General features: G+C 29.3%; 1 protein-coding gene across 1 annotated transcript in view; it reads right to left on the bottom strand.

Annotated features, from left to right (window-relative positions):
• Positions 1 to 216: 216 nt before the first annotated feature.
• Positions 217 to 15,949, bottom strand: part of LOC136981441 (vasculin-like) — a 76,859-nt gene continuing 61,126 nt past the window's right edge. Inside the window, exons 11-14 of the mRNA XM_067277768.1 lie at positions 14,914 to 15,093; positions 5,943 to 6,067; positions 1,705 to 1,810; positions 217 to 380 (exon numbers count right to left, since the gene is read on the bottom strand). Coding sequence (XP_067133869.1) covers positions 240 to 380; positions 1,705 to 1,810; positions 5,943 to 6,067; positions 14,914 to 15,093 — 552 coding nt within the window. The 3' untranslated portion in view covers positions 217 to 239. The remainder of the gene's footprint in view (positions 381 to 1,704; positions 1,811 to 5,942; positions 6,068 to 14,913; positions 15,094 to 15,949) is intronic.

Below are 15,949 nucleotides of genomic sequence, written 5' to 3'. Positions count from 1 at the left end.
GTTTAGAAAAATAAATTTAAGTTAAATTCATTAGCTTCATTAAATTGTAAATTTTGTACTTCACTGAATAGCCTTATCTAGCTTTAAAAGAATGAAACCATAAGTGCATTTTATTGTATTTGTTGACACTAGGAAAAAAGTATCAATTTTTTGCATTTTCTAAGAATACAATATGGCAAGAATGACAACAAAATAAAGAAACAATGAAAAACAGGGTATGTTGTAATAAGACAATTCTTTTAATCTGAATCAGAATCTGTTTCTGAAAAATCTGACCAATTATCAATTCTTGGCCCAACAGCAAGATAAGGTGGAGGTAAACGCTTAGGACTTAATGTCATTTGCAAATTTTTCTGAATTCCATTCCTCTTCTCAGCAATCTATAAACAGAAAACGATTTTTTTTAAAGACAAACTTAATATTTTATTTGATAAAATTATTTTAATTTTTATACTTTTACAAGTATTTTTAAGAATGATGAAATTCAATAGATAGAATATATTTAGTAAGACTATAATAATAAAAAGAAAATCCTATCTGCTTTGTCAAATGATGATTACAGCTTAGTTGAATGATAATTTATATATTTTATATTATTGCAAATTCAATAAACTGAAATCTGTGCTGAAACACCCAATTTTCAAATATACAAGTAAATTAGCAATTTAAATACTGTAAACTCTAAATATACTATAAATCAAAGTTTCAAAATATAAATTAACAAAATCATTATAGTTAAAAAAATATACACTAATAATAATTTCACAATTAAAAATTTTACAAGTTCTGAATGAATGTTAGAACATCAACATTAGAAAAAAAAGGGCTAAAAGAGCAATGATAGTGTTATCACTGAAGGATTAATATTCATTATTCAATAACTGAATCTAGATTTTCAACACTTCACACTGTATTATCTACTATCGCTTGCTATGTCCAGTGTCTTCATTCACCAGCAACTACCACCTTTTGTACTAAATGTCCAACTCACCACTTATGGTAGCACTTCTCAACGGCCTGTAACTCTCATTGTAATCATATGTATTTTTGTTTATCTGCAGTCACCCTTGTCTGTATCTTCACACCAAACTTTTGAAGTGATGTGTGTTCGCATACACAAATTTAGTAATGTATACTACTGTAAATCACTTAAATAATTGTAATTTTTGCAATCCTGTATCAATTGTAGCATCATGCATGTACAAACACCCATCCTTGTATACTTCTACATTGTACTATGTATTACTGTTTGCTTCCTATTGTTACTGTGGAACTGTATACTGTATGTTGTTTTTACACTATTAATGGTTCCCAACCCTCTCAACCACTTCTTTTCATTTCCCCTCAATCTACATACTTCTACTCTTATCCCTTCTATTTTCACCCTTTCACCTTGGCTATGCCTTATTGTTTGGCCACTACTATTTTCCTAAATGTAAATGTATTTTCTACTAACAAAATTCAAACTTGCTTGATAATTTTGAATAGTAATAATGTAAATTCCAAAGAAATAGCTAATAAACATTTAGTTTAATAGTGAAAGAAATTTTGTGTTAAGTTTTCACAATTTGCTGATCGTTTCCTTTTTTAATATTTAAGTTTATTAGAGAGATTCTTTTTTTACTTAAAATCATCAGTCTTTAGCTCTAATATATTCTATATAAAACTTTCACATTTTCAAAAGCAAATTTACATGTGTATTACCTTTTGGCTTAAATCTCTAAATTCACGCAGCTCATCTTCTGTAAGTGGTGCATAAGTATCATCATCATCCGAACCCTCTTCTTTCCAACCCATCTCTCGAAGTAACCTGAAATTTTATATATATTTTATTTTTAAAAGAAAATTAAATTTACTTAAATATGAACATAACTTTCATTTTCATTTTTTCCAACAATTCTAGTGATTTAAAACTTTGTAAATTTATAGTATTATTGATTTTATAAGTATTTTTATGCAATATAATCCACAATTGAAAACAAACACACTAAATTCCAATCTGTCATTATTCCTTTCAAGTTAATAGCAACCACTGTGTATTTTTGCAGCTTAAAGGACTTTATTATAGGATCAAGTCTGAGGGGTGTCAAATTTAGATTCAAAAATCAATAACTAGATGTGACCACTTTCTTCTCTCTGAAATAAAAAGAAATACTTCCAACTATAATGGAGAAAATGATTGCTTTATAACTTTCTACTCTAAGATCTGTAAAATCCTTTTTATCTGGGATGGGGAGTCAGAGGTAAAATACACAATTCCGAACTTCGTATTTTTTTAAAAATTGGCTCTGACGCCTGACTCCTTTTGCTAATGCATCATGAATACATTAGTAGTTTGTTTAATAGAAATAAAGTTGGCTGTAATAAGCTTTTTGATAATAAAAAAAAAGTATTTTTATTTATTATATACAAAAATATATTTAAGAAGAATATTTAAAAAAAAAAAAAAAAAAAAAATTCATTGTAAATAGTATTTACTAAGTAAATATAAAATTTAAAACATGGCCGACAGTAATACATTTAATTCTTGTAAAAATAAATATATAAAACAACGTTTTAACAAATTACTTTGTTTTGCATTTTATTACAGTGGTAGCAGCCTAAAAAGAAAGGTCGCCTCCGTGGATGTGAAGATGAAGACTTGTCGGCTGGTAGCGAACGACAGATGATAAACGTAAATGAAGTAATTTGTTAAAACATTAATATATATATTTAATTGTACAAGAATTAAAAGTATTTACTAAATACAGTAGTTTTCACTTATTAACAATGAACTTAGAAATTTACAGTCAAGAATTTTCATTTGTTAGTGCATAATTTAAATTTTCAATGTTATTTCTCATCTGTTAACAGTTGAATGATTTTTAGATTTCCTGCCCATTTAATGTTTGGAAATTAAAAGTATGCTTTTCATTGGCTATAAAATTTTAACTGTAAATATAGAATTTTAAATTTACATTTCAAAACCAAACCATCATAAAATTTAAAACTCATGCTGTTATTGGTTAGAAAAATTCCATTCACTGGTGTTGGTTATAAAGAATAATGAACTGTGCATAATCTTGAGGCATATTGACTCTTGCCATTTGTTAAGTCAGAATTACGAAGTACTGTGCGTATGTTCATCTGTAATATGATGACTCTAAACACTAATCAGTGTAAACAGAAATGTAATCATTTACATTACAGACTAAATATGAAATTATTAAAAAGTTGGAAAGTGGTGTAACGCAAAGCAAATTATGTAAAGAAATTAACATAACTAAATAGGCAGTTGCTACTATTTGGAAGAAAAAAAAATACCTGCAAGTTTTAAACATGATAATTAAAATTCCAAAAAGCTTAGAAAATCAGCACGTGATGAATTAGATTGAGTATTGTTAAAATGGTTCTCTCAACAGACCTAAATCAGAGAAAATTTCCAAGATTGTGATATCTTTAATGCAGATGAAACAAGTCTTTTTTATAACCTTACACCAAATAGGACACTAAAATTCAAAGAAAAATGCTGTGCAGGAGGAAAGTTATCTAAAGAAAGTACAGTAGAGCGTCAAAAATTGGAACGTCGGTAATTGAAATGGCCGGAAACTGGAACAATTTTCAGTCGGACTATGTAGTGCTGAATCGAACGTTTTTGATACTAAATTTACTTCTAAAGTATAATTTTCATGTTTTTTATATTCTTCAATATATTTATTTTGTTTGTACAAAATAAAGAAATAATTTTTAACGATACGATAGCCTCGATTATTATTATAAAAATTTTCGTTAGGCTTAAAATCGACGAAAATTCAACACGAAGCGACACGCAACGGAGAAAAATTTGAACATCGGACAGGTTAATATATTTTTTCGTACATAATCGGAAATTGGAAAAAATCACTACTTGGAACGACCCCAGTCCCCAATTGGTTCCAGTTATCGACGCTCTACTGTATTACTATTCTACTAGCAGCAAATCTTATAAGAACAGAAAAGAGAAAATTATTAGTAATCCGTAAATCAAAAAATCCAAGATATTTTAAAAATCAATGACCGCTGGTAAACTACAAATTAACCAAAGAGCTTGGTTACCTCTAACAATTTCTGTGACAAACTGTGAGAATGGGATGAACTGAGAAGAAAAAAATAAAAAATTTTATTATTGATTGACAACTGCTCCACACATCCTGACATCAAGAAATTACATTGCATTACACTGGTGTTCATGTTGCCCAATACAAGTTCAAAACCATAGCCTTTAGATCAAGTGGTTATACACAACTTAAAGAGCAGCTATTGGCAAATTCTTTTGAAAATGATAACTTCTATAGATAATAGCAAAGAATCATTTTCAATAAATCTTCTTGATGCAATAAATTTAGTCCATATGGCATGGCAAAACCTATCAATGCAAATACCAGCAAACTGTTTTCAACACACTAGTTTTCTACAAACTAATGAAGAAGATTTCAATTTAGATGAAGACATTCTGATCAATAAACTTTTGAAAAGTAAACTTACAAATGATGAAACAAAATATGTTCAAGGTGTGCTTCCTCTGCAGTTACTGGATGCATTTTCTAACTACAATTTTGAAGATTATGTCAGAATTGATGATAGTGTTATTAGGGTTTTCTGGGGATAGCTTCATGCCCTCTTTTTCTGAGTGGTCTCGTGGGGAACCCATGAGACCACTCTTTTGACTGATGATATTATAGCTTTAGTGTCTTCCAAAAATAATGAAATTAGTGAGAATTAAGATGATGATACAACATATGCTGATGATGTCAATGTTCTGATAACATCAATTTCTGAGGTTTAGCAAAACACTATTGTTATTCAAGAATTTTTACAAATGCACAATACTCCACAAAATATTTTAAATAGTTTTACTGAGGTGGAAATATATATTACAGAAAGCTATGAAACCAGCAAAATCAACAAACAAAAATAACAGTTTTTTAAGTAACCATGTGCATATTGATGTTTTAACAGGCAACTTTATATGTAATAATTTCTTATATTTTATTTTTGAGACATTAAACTTTAGTTTTTCAAAATTAGACTTATATTTTATTTCTTATCCAATATAAATGAACATCAGTTTAAAATGTACAGTATAGTAACAGTACAGTTCATTATAAGTAGATACTACAGTACTAAATTAAAAAATAGTATTTACTATATATTACAATATAAATTAATAATAAATTAGTAACATAATACTTTATTCATATTATAAGACTTTTACAATTTTCCTCAATCTTCTCTGTTTCATGAACTGACTTTTGTGCCTTCTTTATGTCACCTAATTCAGCATAAGATGAACTATTGGCATGTATCATGCTTTGTATCAAGGCATGTACTGTACATACCTGCAACTGTATCCTCATAATTTTCTTTGAAATAACAACATTGGAAAAAAAACATTTTGGTCACCTGATACAGGAAAAATTACAGCAAGACAACAGGAAACTTCCCAAAAACAGAAGTACCTAAGATGACCAGATTTTCTAAGTTTTAGGAATGGATGTCTTAAAGTGGTTTTACTGTATAGAATTATTTATCAGGTATCTCAACTGAAGGTGTGACAAATTACAACTTAATAAAAAATTGTTATACATTCATTGTATTATAATCAATATAAACATATTAATTTTAACACAATATAAAAAAGTAATGAAAATAGTTTTAAGTTAATGAAAGCCTATGAAAAACAATTCAAACATATTAAAAATTTTTTCTTAAATATTTTAGGATATTATGCCATTATTCTGTTCTATATAATTTTCTCCCTTTTCATATAGTTGATATATGATTTATATCTAATATTTATAAGTTGTTACTTTGTTCATTAATACAGATATGGAATACAATACAAATAATGTTTAAACATAACTATTATAATAATCATATGATAAAAATTTCAAACTATAAAAATATTAATATATAATAATTACCTTTGCTCAGCTTCCAAAGAACTAGAGAGTGCTGTTTCATTGGTATCTTGATTCAAAGATAACTTTTCAATATTGATACTATTTACATGTTCCTCTTTGTCATCAATTTCATTACCATTTTCTCCCTAAAATAAAAATTTTATATTTAACAGAAACAACAATAAAACTATATCTAATACACAATATATCAACTGAAGATGACCTAATAAAGACTAAAAGCATTTCTAGATTAATAAATGGTTTTGATTTTCTTAAAACAAATATTTCAACTTTACATTTAAATACACTATTAAGTTTTGTTCATTTTGAAAATTATTTCTTATTACTTGAAAAACATTACTTTAATTGATAAAAATGCTATAAATGCATACACGGTGAAATTCTTTAGGAAGACTGTGGCCACCAAAAGATAAATTACATTACAAAATATCCAAGAAATAAGGGAATCTGTTAACATTTTCCATCTCATTACTGGCAGAGCAAAAATAAAGAAATTAATATTCAGCTATATTGACACGCTATGCAGTAAAACACACAATCCTAATAGAATAGCTTACAGGCATTTCTTTCACAGTAGTTAAGTCAATAATATGTAAAGGTTCATTGTTACACCTCACCAGTTCCAGAAACACAGCCATAATCTCTAGCATATGTTCTCATTGATTTTTTAATGCACTGTAAAAAGTCATCACCTTTCTTAACAAAGCATGTAAATGGTAAATGGTGAAACATTATTGTTAAACTCATCGTTTAATGCTATCAGCCGCCTCTAGTAATGGTTGTGTAGATTTGCTCATTGCCAGGTTATACCACATGTTACGTTCAAGAAAAACAGCAGAATATTTGGCTTCCATGCAATGGGAGTCCTGTGCACCAAACATCTAGTGATTTCATGATGTCACGCATCAAATTCAGGTAGAAAAGTAAGAAGTGACACTGAGAACTAAAGGCAGTTTTGTACAATGCCTCCTGGCATTTCCAGATTGGGGATTTTTTATAAACCAACAGAAAATTTGGGAAAGTTTTTGGGGCAACTTTTTTCACTTTGATGTTTTTTCAATAGAATAAAACAAAAATTTTGACATGATAGAACCTGTGAAATACTGTTTAAACAGTGTGATCAAATGTGTTATTAAGAATTATTCATTAAAAAGTTATTAAAAAACTATTCCTATTGCTAACAAGGATAGTACCAATGTTCGAGTCTCTAATTTAAATAAAACTTGGTGAGCACAGTCTTAAACAGGATCAGCTCCCTTGCCCAAATAATAGGACTCATTTCTCAAGCATTTCACAAAAATGAGACTCTGAAAATTTAGTGTTTAGCTTATGCTATGCTACCCTAATTGTTAATTAGGGTAGCATAGTCACAACATTTTTTTAAATTGTTAAGTTATGGACAATTTCCTCATGTGTTTATATTTGTGACACTTCAAATATCACAATACCACTATATCTTAAAATAAATGTGAAGAAATAAAAATTTTATTTAACAACATAAAGAATTAATCTACAGAGATTTGTTTTCATTAAACAGGATATAATGTCACAATTTTTAATCTCTTGTTTTATGAGAGGAATAATAATAATAATAATAGTAATGCTAATGATGCAGTAAAATAATAATGTTACACACAAACAAATCTAAACTAAAATTTCAAAGATTTGAACTTATATCATCTAACTCCAGCACCTAGTGTCTTAACCACTCAGCTATAGCCACAAGAGACATGAAACTTTCAAAAACTTATTAGCTAAATACTAAATTTTCAGAAGCCCATTTTTGGGAAATGCTTGAGAAATGGGTCCTATTATTTGGACAAGGAGCTGTTTGTGTTTACAGACTATGTGCTCACCAAGTTTCATTCAAATTGGAGACCTAAAGGCCTGGAGTCTCCTTGTGACAGCTTAACATGTTACTTTTGCTTGCCAGACACCAAACTCATATAGTTACCAGCACCTACATTAATAAGTAAGTAAAACTAGTGGCAATTAATTTGAAGTGGTGAAAAAAAAATAAAAACTGGCTAACAGTTGGAAATATTTTTAAATCTTCCAGAGCTACTCCTACTACTGCTAACGCTAATCTTCACATCAGAGAACATTTCTTTTAGTAATGAAAGCATTTTCTAGATTAACTTTTCAGTATCCTGTTATATTACCATAACCAATTTCTCACAAATGATCTTCAAATTTCTTAAGCTTGGAACAAACTAGTCAATGCTGTCACATTCCATATGACATCACTTGTGGTATAGCTCTCAAATAACCAATGAACATTTCCTCTAACCTTCTACAAAATATTGGTCAGAATATTGGTCTACAAAATATTGGCAAAATATTTACAAAATAACAAAAATCAGCAATCATAAGTTGCTTATAGATTTGTGTTACAACCACTTGTGTGTTTCTTTTATTGGTAATGAATTAATAAGAAATACATAAAATAACACACACACACACACACACACACATATATATATATATACAGTAAGACCCTACTTAACACAGGGGATAAATTCCTGGACAACAAAGTGCTAAATAAAACAGCGTTAAACAAGGTCATTTTAACACAGTAAATAGGAAAAGGGGAACACGCAACCAAAAATACAGATTTTACTTTAATTTTCAGTTATTTTTATATCATATTTGCATAATAATATATGTTAAATAACACACAAACATATGCACATGGAAATGTAAAGTTCATTTTTTGTGATGAAGGGCCTGGCTCTTCTGAAATTCTTGTTTTTTGCAATAGTCACATAGTTCATTTGTTGGTTTTTTTTCTATCCCTGAGCAAATGTCGGCAGTAGAAGATTGCATCCAAAATGCCTCGTTTGGCTTTTGCACTACTTTCAAAATCTGGATCATTCGCTACAATTTGATCAACGATTTCGGTTATTGTTACCAAACTTTTACTAAGGAAATCTGTAAAGAAAATTTTTGGCTCTTCATTTTCAGAATCTCTATTTTCCAGTTCTACACGAATTCCTTGTTCTTCCAGTTCTTGAAGGTCGTCATTGGTAAGGTTCTCACCAGAAACCTGCAGTAACTCCACAATATCCTGCTCATCTGCATCTCCTAGGCCTGCTAGACAATTTTATCTACTTAACGATACAGCGATAGGCTCTTCTTGTTGAGAATTCTTGGATGCCTTCAGCCATAACTTCTTACACACTTCATTCACACATTTATCAGTTAATTCTTGCTATGTGAAGTCGATATTGCCTATGGCATCTATAATGTTATATTTTTTCCAAAATTGCACCACACAAACATAGATTTAAGTACAACACTATAACAAATTGCCACTTTTTGCTGATTGGTTTGTGTTTGGGAATAATCATATTATATATGAATCGATCAAATGCCCTGATAATTTGAATCAGTGTAAATTTTGAGCTGTTTTTAAGGCTTCGAGCAGACCATGTTATATTAAATCAGCATTAATCAAAGTCTAACTGTATATATATTTTTTTATAGTTTCAATAATTTAATGAAATTAAGAATATCATAATCATCAGTCAAAAAGCTGACTCAATTGCAGCTTTTAGCCACACAACAAATGACAAATATTTCGCTGCACATGAGCATCTGATGATTGTCACGTAAAAAATCCAATATGGTGAATCCAAGAGTCATCAAAGGAACCACCTATTTTTTGTCAAAGAATATGATGTATTCTTGAATTGATGACTGTGTGATAACTAATTTGTGCTTAACCTTATAAATTTGCTATTTTTTAAAAATTGTCTAGCCAATTATATATATAAAGTTCTCCTCTGAACTGTTCTGACACTATTATATATTCCAATTAGGTTAATTCCTTCTTCCACTATACACTTAATGTTATAATGCTACTCAAGTTAAAGTGCTGTTTGCTGATAACACCTTTTTACTTTAGGCCGATACTCCACTAGCATAAAAATCTTGCCATGATTATTTTTAATCATGTAACCTATTTGCATTTGCACTTGGATCGCAATGGAGAGCCACTCAATTTTTAATTTTGCTAATTATATTTCAAGCCAAAATGGACATCATACTTCTTATATCTAAATGCCAAATTTTAAAAAATAAATACATTTCATATCTTTAAATTATTGATTTACAAATAAAAATAAAATATTTCAAATTTAGTTAAGCAGAAAAAAATTAGCTCCACTAGCCAAGTTTTCATGGCAACAGACTGACACTAAGTGTCAAAAGTAAACACTTTTTTGCATAAAAATTAATGGAAATAAAGCATTGTAGATTGCTTGATCATAAATAATGTTAAAACTAATCAAAAAAACCTCACAAGCACCAAAAGAGATAGCTGGTGAGAGCTAGAGATAGAATCGGCAAACATGCATAAAAGCTCATTTCCCAAAATTTTCATACAATGGCATGACGACACAAAAATCCACTGACTTCTGATTGGTCGATGGTATCATTTTATGGACTTATTCATATTGAAAGTTCAACATCACTCAACTCACTTTATGCCCTACTTGGCATAAAATATCATGGTCACATGATTAAAAATAATTATAACATGGTTTTTTTATGCTCATAATTATTTTGCTAATAATTTATAATGCTTTAACTAGTGGAGTCTCAGCCTTAATCCATCATCTTTTAATAAAAAATTATGTTTACATTAAGACATAATGAGTAAAAAAATAAATAAAAACGACATTTGTCTGAAATTATTTCCAGCATTTAAGAATACAATCTCTCATCTAACATGACACACGATTGGTATTATGATGAATTAAAGTAAAAGAGGTATTGTCAGCAAACAGCACCTTAACTTGAATAGCATCGCTACATTAAGTGTATAGTGAAAGAAGGAATTAACCTCCTTGAAATATATAACAGTTCAGAGGAGAACTTTTTATGAAGCTTTATATACAAGGCGTGTTTTTTTTACGTACCATTTTGATATTACTGCAATTTTTTAAATAATTTTATTCTTGAAAGCATGTACTGTACCTTAATCTACTTTTAAACATAATTTCCTCCAATATAAAGGCACTTTTCATATCGTATAACCAGCTTCTGCATTCCATCCTCATAGAAACTTGCCACTGGGTTTATTGAGCCACATGTGGAAGGGCATTGTCATAAAGCAAAACAATCCTATTACTGAGCTTGCCAAGCTTTTTGTTTTGGATGATGAAATGGTAAAGCGTCTGTTTTCTCAAACTTTTGCAACAACTTTCTGCACTAAGTCTTCAGTAATGAGAGATGGTCACTCACTACGCTCTTTGTCAAGGACATTGGTACGACTATCTTTAAATGCTTTGACCCATTTCTTACCATTCCATCGCTCGTAATGTTTTTTCATACACCTCACTAATCTGCTGATGAATGTCAGCCGCCTTCATGTCTTTTGCATAAAAAAAATCACCACACATACTTCACAATTGGCAAGATTTTCAATTGTCTGAGGCTTTTTAAACACACACAAACATCAAATGAACAAATGCTTTCGTAATTGCATCTCTGGCTAGCCAACAGATGTAGGTACTCAGCACACATTCACAGAACACCAACCATAGCATTGCAGCGGTCCTATTTTTAAACAGTACTTACTTAAAAACAACCACACCTTGTATAACTGACTAGAATTTTTCTTCAGAAAGTTCAGTTTTGTATACTTTATATACAAATCTTTTATTTATATATTTTAGATTAACACTGAAACTATCATTGTACAATAAAATACAGTAAGATCCCACTTAACGCTGCCTCAATCAACATTGATTCAATATAATGTGGTCTGCTCAAAGCCCCTCAAAAAATCTCAAAATTTACACCAATTCAAATTATTGTAGCATTTCATTGATTCGTATATAATATGATTACCCCAGCACAAACCAATCAGCAAAAAGTGGCAATTTGTCGTAGCACTATACTTTCCTGAAATCCATGTTTGTGTGGTGCAATTTTGGAAAAAATATAACATTATAGATGCCATAGGCAATATCGACTTCACATAGCAAGAATTAACTGATAAATGCATGAATGAAGTGTGTAAGAAGTTATGGCTGAAGGTATCCAAGAATTCTCAACGAGAAGAGCCTATCGCTGTATCGTTAAGTTGACAATTGTCTGTCAACCTAATTGATACAGCAGGCCTAGGAGATGCAGATGAGCAGGATATTGTGGAGTTACTGCAGGTTTCTGGTGAGAACCTTACCAATGACGACCTTCAAGAACTGGAAGAACAAGGAATTTGTGTAGAACTGGAAAATAGAGATTCTGAAAATGAAGAGCCAAAAATTTTCTCTACAGATTTCCTTAGTAAAAGTTTGGTAACAATAACCAAAATCATTGATCTAATTGTAGCAAACAATCCAGATTTTGAAAGGAGTGCAAAAGCCAAACGAGGCATTTTGGATGCAATCTTCTACTGCCGACATTTGCTCAGAGATAGAAAAAAAACCAACAAATGAACTATGTGACTATTGCAAAAAACAAGAATTTCAGAAGAGCCAGGCCCTTCATCACAAAAAATGAACTTTACATTTCCATGTGCATATGTTTATGTGTTATTTAACATACTGTATTTACTCGAATATAAGATGACATCGCCTATAGGACGAGGTGTGACTTTAAAGATCAAAATAAAGAAAATTAGATTTATTAATACAATTCTAATTTTATTTTGTTTAATAACAAAATATCAAATGCACATAAATTCACACATTGTCCCACAAAAATTACTGGTATTTTAAACTTCAAGGAAAAATCTTGTAAAATTGACAATATAATTTGTTCATGTAAAGCTGGACAATCCGGAACCTTTTTTGCCAATTCTTAACAACAATTGATTACACTTATGAATTTCTTCAAATTCTAATTTCCAAATGATCATCTGTTTTCACATGAGAATGAATTATAAAACTTATATCAGAATCCCATATAATTTTGGAATTCAATTCAAAAGCTTTACTTTTCCTATTGCTATTCATCTTTATTCCTGACAATACGCAAGAACAATTCAAATGACCCAAATAAAATACTTTTGTTTTTAAACCCTAGAAGGTGAGAATCCAGTAAAAAATGCAAATACACAGTTTACAAAAATTATAAAAAACGAAAAGAATCTTTTGCTTGCACATATAAGATGACCTAGGTTTTTGAAGCAGTAAAAAATGGATAAAAACCTTGTCTTATATGCAAATAAATACAGTATATTATTATGCAAATTAATACAAAAATAACTTAAAATTAAAGTAAAAACTGTTTATTTTTGGGTGTGTGTTCCCCTTTCCCTATTTAGTCTGTGTTAAAATGACCTTGTTTAATGCTGTTTTGTTTAGCGCTTTGTCATCTAGGAATGCATCCCCCACGTTAAGTGGGGTCTTACTGTATATTTATAACAAAACAAAATATCTATATCCTCTTCAAAATAATATAAAAATCATTTAACTATAATTCTTGAGCACATTATTGATAGTGACACTATCTATATAAAGTTGAACCTGTCTATCTCAAAATTTATTTTCCCCCTGTATTTACAGACTAAGTTCAATATATTTTCCACATTTGTCTCAAATAATTTTCTCCCAAAACCTCTATCTTAAATTATAGGACTGAAGCATCAATTACAAATTCGAAGCTCAATGACTGCATTTTGATAGCATAAACTGTAGGTATACAGAACATGGTTGCAATTAATTCTGCTTCTCTCTGATTGGTTATGAGTTCGGCTTGTGTCTTATTGGTCGAAGAAAATCAGGCATCAGAAACTATTGACAAACTACAGTAGAGAGTCGTTTATCCAAATCAATTGGGGACTGGGGTTGTTCAGATTAGTGATTTATTTGGATTATCGATTATGTACAAAAAAATATATTAACCTGTCCGATGTTCAAATTTTTCTCCGTTGCGTGTCGCTTCGTGTTGAATTTTCGTCGATTTTAAGCCTAATGAAAATTTTTATAATAATCATCAAGGCTATTGTATCGTTAAAAATTGTTTCTTTATTTTGTACAAACAAAATAAATATATTGAAGAATATAAAAACATGAAAATTATACTTTAGAAGTAAATCTAGTATCAAAAACGTTCGATTCAGCACGACACAGTCCGACTGAAAATCGTTCGAATTACCGGCGATTCGGATTTCTGGGGTTCAGATTAACGACTCTCTACTGTACTTTTGTTAAGGTATGTCAAAAATGTTTTATTTATACTTAATGCAAGTATTACTGTACTTCCTATTGTATTAATAGAATAATGAATCTAATCAAATCTATTACTGTTTACTATGTAAAACCTCTGTCTTGAAACCTGTCTATCTTGAATTTTTTTCTTATTCTCATGAGAATCAAGATACAGGTTCAACCGTATATAAAATAAAATTATTTAATATAAAATGAATTTAATTAAGTTTCATATATTGATTAAAGGATGTCATTTTAAATATTTAATACTACTGTTTTGAATTTAAAAAATAAAAAAGCAATATTTAACAGCATCTTATACATTACATTACTATATGACAGGACACTAAGAAAGCAAAAGTAAGATAGTAAATATTCAACAAAAAACTCATTGTTCAATGCATGATATAAAGATCATTTCAATCTTTAAAGTGTTTTGATGTGAATAAACAAATATGTTTCAAAAATTTCAGTTTAATAAACCACAGTTCACTAGCACTGTCTTTGATATGGTCCATGTTATATTCTGTCCAGGTAATATAATTTCTTGTTGAGTGTTTAACAATTTAACATCCAGTTGTAGCTTAATAATTATCTATTTATTTACCATTTACACACACAAACATGAAATAACAACTTTTGTTTCCATAGTTCTTCAGAATTATATTTTTCCTTCCAAAATATACTTTAAGCATTCATTCTAAATTTTTTAGTTTTATTTGATAAATAATGTATGATACAGTTTGTGTGTTTTGGAGTCTTATAAAAAATTCACTTTAATGCAAACCATTTAAAAGCAGTTATGTTACCTGGTTTTGTTTGTTTCTTTCTGGAGAGACAATTTCGATTTCTTTATTTCCTTCTTTGGCATCATCTCCCTTGCTCCCTGTTTCGGTTCTTAAAGCTTTCAAAAAGTCACTTTTATTACCTGGAGCTTTTGGATTTTTTACCAGTATTTCCATATTTGACATAACTGAATGAGACATTTTCTAGATAAAAAAATTAAATAATTAAAATGTAATTACAGTTATAAAACAATTTATAATTAGAGACAATTGAATTTAATGAATTTTATTTACTATCAATATCAAATCAATATTTGAGATATTTCATCCATTTTGTGTGTACCTGAACAATGAAACATATTACATTAAAATTTCAGAAAAATCTGAGTGAGCATTTAAATCTATTTTTCAGGATTTCTTAAGTTTTAGAAGATAGAATCCAAATAAAAAATATAAAAACATGAATATAAACTGATTAGAATTGTTGTTAGAAATGTTTTTACTGTTAATTTTTTATATTTTAGATGTTGGAAAACTTAATTGAATTGTCATTAGACAATTCAATTAGACATTTCTAACTGAATATATGAGCTGTTGATTTTGATAGTGGGGAAGTCCATTTTGTAAAAAAAATAGTTAAAGCTGTCTTATTAGAAATTAACATAAAATTTATGTTTTTAATCAATTCACAAAAAATATCTTTTAATATCAGTATAAATTTGTTACTAGTAATTTATATTGTCAACAATGTTTATTGTGAGTTGACTTTGAAAGTGAGGCAAGTCCACTCTAAATAACGACAGAGCGACTCTCTGTTGCCCAGAATTGTTACAAATTAATACAAAAATGTTGCAAACATAATGCATTTTCAGTATATGAAATGAAAAGTGAAGATTTCTATTCAACCAAACCTCTGGAGGAGGCAATTTTGAAAAGAACAAAACATAATGATGGAGAAACAAACTGTCAACTGGTTGAATATCTTCTGGATAAGATTTTCAAGAAATGCACTGTATAAATTGTTTTATAAAACATCAATGGAAAAAGATTCACAATTTAA

This window comes from Centruroides vittatus, unplaced genomic scaffold, assembly GCF_030686945.1.
Source record: "Centruroides vittatus isolate TY-2023 unplaced genomic scaffold, ASM3068694v2 contig_754, whole genome shotgun sequence".
In the NCBI taxonomy this organism is placed as follows: Eukaryota; Metazoa; Arthropoda; class Arachnida; order Scorpiones; family Buthidae; genus Centruroides; species Centruroides vittatus.
The sequence above is the reverse complement of the archived record's forward strand: the minus strand, read 5'-3'. Positions and strand labels throughout refer to the sequence as shown.